Source organism: Podarcis pityusensis, assembly GCF_964106645.2.
Source record: "Podarcis pityusensis genome assembly, chromosome: Z".
NCBI classification, from domain to species: domain Eukaryota; kingdom Metazoa; phylum Chordata; class Lepidosauria; order Squamata; family Lacertidae; genus Podarcis; species Podarcis pityusensis.
The window spans coordinates 40,203,022-40,209,021 of NC_138044.1; the positions used below are offsets into that span (position 1 = coordinate 40,203,022).

At 42.0% G+C, this 6,000-nt stretch overlaps 1 protein-coding gene and 1 long non-coding RNA gene across 2 annotated transcripts in view; both read left to right on the top strand.

Moving 5' to 3' along the window:
• SEPTIN6 (septin 6) overlaps nt 1-5,051 on the top strand; it is a 49,236-nt gene extending 44,185 nt beyond the window's left edge. Inside the window, exon 10 of the mRNA XM_080991137.1 lies at nt 3,682-5,051. Coding sequence (XP_080847263.1) covers nt 3,682-3,691 — 10 coding nt within the window. The 3' untranslated portion in view covers nt 3,692-5,051. The remainder of the gene's footprint in view (nt 1-3,681) is intronic.
• Nucleotides 1,744-3,163, top strand: LOC308468770. Its single transcript, XR_013981866.1, has 2 exons — nt 1,744-1,893; nt 2,110-3,163. It is a non-coding gene; the product is annotated as an uncharacterized lncRNA (long non-coding RNA).
• Nucleotides 5,052-6,000: the final 949 nt, after the last annotated feature.

Genomic DNA, 6,000 nt, shown 5'->3' on the forward strand with positions numbered 1-6,000 from the left:
TATTTGGAATCCTGTCTACAGGGAGGGTACACATGGTTCTGAATCTCAGTGCCTTTTCAGTACCAGGTTGTACCCTTCCTTTTTTGCTCAGGCTAGTAAGTCTGAGTCAGAGAAAGGCTGTGCTAATAACCTTCCAAGCTAGATATACTAGGAGCCGAACCTGGGACCTTTTTCATTAAAAGCCTGTGCTCTACCATGGAGCCTGTATGGTTTTTCCCTAACGTTACCCTGTTGTGCCCTTATGTGCCATTAGTGCAAGGCAGGAAAATTCATAGCAGTGTGATGTCAATACACAGGGCAACTTTTTTTGCTGCAAGAGATGAAAAACTCCAGCTACTGTCCCTTTTGGTAGTTTTTTCTCCTCATTACAAATAGATCCATTCTAGCGTATGCTGGGATTGAAGGAATGCCTCTGGCATTGCTGGGTCCAAGAAGTAGCACCAGTACTGTAGAATTACTGCAACCCCACAATTCTGTGAAGGGATTCCAGCATCTTCCCTGCAAAAGTATACTGTCCTTGATTCCACTGAAATTAGAAATTAGCTTAAGATCTCTGAAGTGAGGCTTTCCCCAAGCTTCCTCAAACATGAGCCCTGAAACTCCACATTCTGCACAAGTGTTTGTAAACAGACCTGCTGGAATGTGTCTTACTGTTTTTCCTGGCTGACCATGTCAGAAAACTGCCTTGAACACTCAGAAGACTCTTGAGTGTGCTTCTTTCCAAAGGTGAGGAAACCAAGTAATAGAAGCCATGCCCAAGGCAGCTTGGGGAATTGTGGAAATTGGAGTCTGAAGAAGATGGAAGGGACAATATCCTGCATCAGTCAGAAAATGGATTCTGTTTAAAGGCAGCATTGTCCATCAAACCAGGGGCCTTTGCATCCTGTGATCATCCAAGCTTTGACCTGCTAGTCTTGGCTCACCCCCAAAGTCTGCCAATGTGAACCTTGGTCGTCCTTGCCTTTGTATGCCTCGATCAAGGCCCTTGTTATGCCACACTATGCTTATTTAACTCATTACACCTCAGCTGGACCTTGTCCTGTTGTCAAGATGTTGCAAAGGCCCTGTTTGTAAATGTCTGAATCCAGCAGGTGACCCCCTATGTTCTTAACAAAAGTCCTTAGGATGTAGTACCTTCCAAATGTTTTTGACTCCAGCTTCCATCATCCCTGATCACTGGCTGTGCCAGCTGGAGCTGATGGGGGGTTGCGGTCCAAAGCATCTGGAAGGCACAAGGTTGGCTACCCCCATATTAGTCAAGTGTGTTGCCAGACCCCGTGCCCAGCCTTACTGTGGGACTTGAGCCCCAATTCATGCATTTGCCAGGGGCCAGCTCTGAACTAATGTGGTTATTGGGTGGCACCAGAGCTCCTCCATTGCACCAATGGAGGAGAGTGTTCCATGCAAATTGGAGCCAGTTGTGCAGACAGCCCTTAGGCCAATACCCTTTTTCTGGGGGTTAAGAAAAGCCCCATAAAGAGCACCTGTGATCAGCTGTACATGTGAATGTCGTGATTCACATGAGATGTCTTCTGAATGGTGGAGGAGCCTGTGCCATTTATTCAGCATGCTATTTCAGGGTCTGCTGTTGGTGAATGTGTAAAGAGGAAGGGGGAAAGAGAAGGGCCTGCTATATATATATATATATATATATATATATATATTTCCTTGGGCCTAAAGGGCCTGCTAAATAAATATATATATTTCCTTGAACCTTTCCATCTGGCAAACAAAATAGGAGTTCTTTGGTCTGTTGTTTTAATGACTTTTAATTTCTCCTAGCAAAAATACAGTGCTGGTTTTTGACTGGTGGGTTGTTTGTTTCAGGACAACATCACTAACTTTAGTTAAAGTTTGGAGTGGGGAGAACAGTTAAACATTGTTTATACAGTGGTACCTCGGGTTAAGTACTTAATTCGTTCCGGAGGTCCATTCTTAACCTGAAACTGTTCTCAAACTGAAGCACCACTTTAGCTAAGTGCCGCCACGCTGCCACTGTGTGATTTCTGTTCTCATCCTGAAGCAAAGTTCTTAACCCGAGGTAATATTTCTGGGTTAGCGGAGTCTGTAACCTGAAGTGTATGTAACCTGAGGTACCACTGTATACAGTAATGGTATCGTCGTTATATGTGTCAATATTTTTGGGGACATTTAGCTGGTCCCACCACTTGGAAAAACAGGTAAGGTAGAACCTGATGTGGTTAGCTTATTGAGATGTGATCCTCAACTGCTGTGTATTCAGAGACACAAGTGTGTTGATCACACACAGCTATATATTATGGAGCAGGCACCTAGCAAGATCAGAAGTTCCACAAGATTTTGAACAATAAGCATTTTAGAGAAGTTCTGTATGGATGTGCAGATGACCTCTTAGAATATCAATTAATATTTGAAAGAAGGTTCCTTTCTTCACTGGTCAATCACAGGAGTTGCAAAGTTACCATTACTACCCTTAAGCCAGTTGTCGAAATACGTTTGATATTCTTCAAATTTGTTAGGAGATTTAAATGCAACAGAAGGGTGCAACTCTTAACAAAAGACCCAGATTGTGACATGGTGAGGCCTCTTTCTGGTGGTTCAGATGGATGGAAGGGTTGAAATCAAGAGAGCACTCTTAACGGCGTCAGTTGTTCCCCTGGTTAGGTTAAACAAAACAAAAAATGAACCAGCTGCAAGTGGCTGTCTTGAGAAGTGATACAACCCCCACAGTCAGGGTCGAAGGTAGGCCGATCCTGATCCATGGGTCACAACCAAGGTTAGGGAAGATTCCAGATATTTATTGCTGAACTTCAACTTCTATTTCTATTTTTACTATTTGCCATGCCTGTACAGGCTGATAGTTGTAGTCCCACATAATCTTGAAAGCTACAGGTCCCTCTTCCCTGCTGTAGGAGGGTACTCTTTTGCTGCTCCACAAAAACAAGCAAGGGCTGTGTCCATTAATTTCTAATTACATATTGATCTCTTCTTCCAAAAAAGCTCAAAGCAACCTACTCATTTTACCCTTTTGGCAGCCTTGTGAGGTAGGTCAGGCAACCGCAGAAGCCAGGTATCCTTTCAGAATGGAGATGTCATGGTGTGGGAGCGGTTTACGATTTCTTCCTCCATGAATCCATGTTCAAGTGCGGGGTGCCAATGACAAAGAAACAGTGACAAAGAAACAGTGGAGCACTCTTGGCTTTATGCCGCTGCTTGTAGGCTTCACCTCAGAAGAATCTGGTTGGTGCATCTAGGGAAGAGAAAGTTGCATTAGATGCCTGAGCCAAGGGGACCACTGTTGTGCTGTTTCTTAACCATCCTATAAATGTTTGCACTGCACTGAAAAGCAAACCCTCTCTTTCCATATATACTTTATTCTGCTCCCATGCATTTTGTTAAAAGTGTGTTTACAGTCTAACTCTACTATAAGGTGTATCGTGCACTGTGTCCAAATATTTAACATGCTTGAACTCTTCTGATGCATCAATGCTGCTTTGTCTGGGGCCCCAATGGTAGCACGAGCATTGATCCATTCATCTGTCGTCTTGCTCTATCTCTCAATTTAATTGTGTGTGGGATCTGTTTTTTCTCTGCTTGTTCTTTGAATGCTTCTTCCACCCCTCCTTGCATTTAATTGATGATTTGTGTTTTTTTCTCTCCCCCCCCCCCCCCCCGCCTCTCTCTCTTGCTTTCTTTCTCTAGCTTTTTCTGATCTGTCTCCACCCGCTGCTCTATATCTGATGGAGAAGATTTCCACTTGAGGAAGAGTTTAGGAATTCCCATCCTGTTTGGGAGGGGGAGGAATGAATAAGTCTTTGGATATCTGGAAAGACTTGGTTTTGTTTTCCCGTTTTTTTCTGATGTGCATGGGGTGTGTTTAAAGCTGAGGTGTTTTGTGGTTTTCGCTGCAAGACAGGGAGAATATTGGAAAGGCAAACATCTGTGTATCAGTTAAAAGCTTTGAGGAGCAACCTAAGGGTGGCAGGCAAATTATTGATGTAGCCAAGTGACACTGAGACAGATTTTTTTTTTTTAAGCAAAGTATTTCCTTTCTATTTTGCCTCAATATAAATATGATGGGTGGTTTATAAGTATCTGTGAAAAAAAATGTGCTAATTCGTTGGTTTGCTTGGATTAAAAACTAAACAAATACTTTAAAAATACAAGTTTTATGCAATGAACAGCAAACAGAGAAACACGCGACTTTGCTACCTCTTGAGGAATATTTAATTTTAACACTGAAGCAAAGGACAGTGCGGGAGGGGTTGGGGGGGAAGTATATTTTTCATTGGGGTCATAGATAACCTCTGCCATTTCGGAAAAAATAATAATCAGGTTGATTGAGTAATATTTCTCATTTAACTTTTTTTTTTAATTAAAAAAAGGTCCACTAAAGTTTCCACAGACCCTAGCGGCTGAGGAAGGACTGTGAGCCAGAAAGCACACCATTTATACATTTTCACTACAAGGATAGCCTTAAGCAAACTACATATTCTTCCAGCCTCAGCTGTCCACCCTCCTCCAGTCTGAGAATAATCAAGCTTGCCCACCTTGCAGTCATGTTGTAAGGATTACCACGGTAAAATATGTGAAGTGTTTTCTGAACACTGGGGGAGGGGGAAGCATTTTAGTAAAGACTTAAGTATTATTAACCATGATTAATTTAATCCCCGTAGTTCAGCCCTTCCCAGACGTCTTCTGGGTTACAAACTGACTTTTCTATTGTCGATATCAAGGTTGTGGAGAAATTTGTCTGTAATTGGTCATCTGTTTCTTTAAAAGTTATCATGCAAGTCAAGTGTTAACTGCCCTTAATAATGCATTTTCCGAGCACTCTTGGAACTTTTCTGGAACGTTCACTGCATGGGGGTCTGTTTCCCAATACCTTGTTCTCTTGTCTTTTCTCTCTATTTTTTGTTTTTGGTCTCTCTACAAACAAGAATTGTGATTTGACAGCTGCACTCAGTATCTATTTACATGACCCACACGAAAGAACCAGCACTGTTGAGCTTGATACCTTTCTAATGTTGTCAATTTTCAATAAAAAGTAACCCTCCCAAAAAAACAAGAAACACTTTTTTCCCTGGTAATTATTTCTGGAATCCATTGAATGAATTGTGTTCACTGAGCTTAATTTTATATCATTATGCTGTAGTTTTTGATGCACACGTAGATTACATCACATGTGGGATCAGTCTACATTGTATTTGTATGTCAAATGTTATTGGGACTAAAACAGCAAAGACTTTGTTGTTTTAAAATACTTGCAAATGCATTATGGCTTGTTGTCAGAGATGGAGAAGCTGTGGCCCTTCAGATGTTGCTGGATGAAGACTGTTCACATCCCTCACCATTGGCTATGCCAAGCAGGGACTCATCTCAGTTGCAGTCCAACAGCATCTGAAGGGTGCTCCAGGTACCCCTGCTATAATGTTTTGTAAATTCTAGTTCATTTCAGCAGATTTAGTCCATGAAATCGTGTTCCATAATACAGTGGGACTTTGGTTTTCAAACGTAATCCATTCCAGAAGACCATTCGAGTTCTGAAACTTTCGAAAACCGAAATCTCAAAACAGAAGCCTCAAAACGGAAAACTCAGTACAGAAAACTCAATAGAGAAGCTGCGTGGCATGTTTGACTTGTTTGAAAGGCTTGTTTGAAAACTGAAGCTCTTACTTCCGGGTTTACGGTGTTTGAAATCCGAACTGTTCATCAACAGAGACGTTCAGAAACCGAGGTACTACTGTAAATTGGTTAGTTTTTTTAAGTGCTAAAAAACTCAATGGGTTGTTTGCTTCCCTGCTCCTCCACATGCAGCTGCTGGGTGACCTTGGGCTAGTCACACCTCTTTGAAGTCTCTCAGCCTTACTCACCTAACAGAGTGTTTGTTGTGGGGGAGCAAGGGAGCTTGTTAGCCGCTTTGAGACTCCTTAAGGGGAGTGAAAGGCAGGATATCAAGTCCAAACTCTTCTTCTTCTTTTCAGTGTCAGTCATATTTAGAGTAGACCTATTGAAATTAAT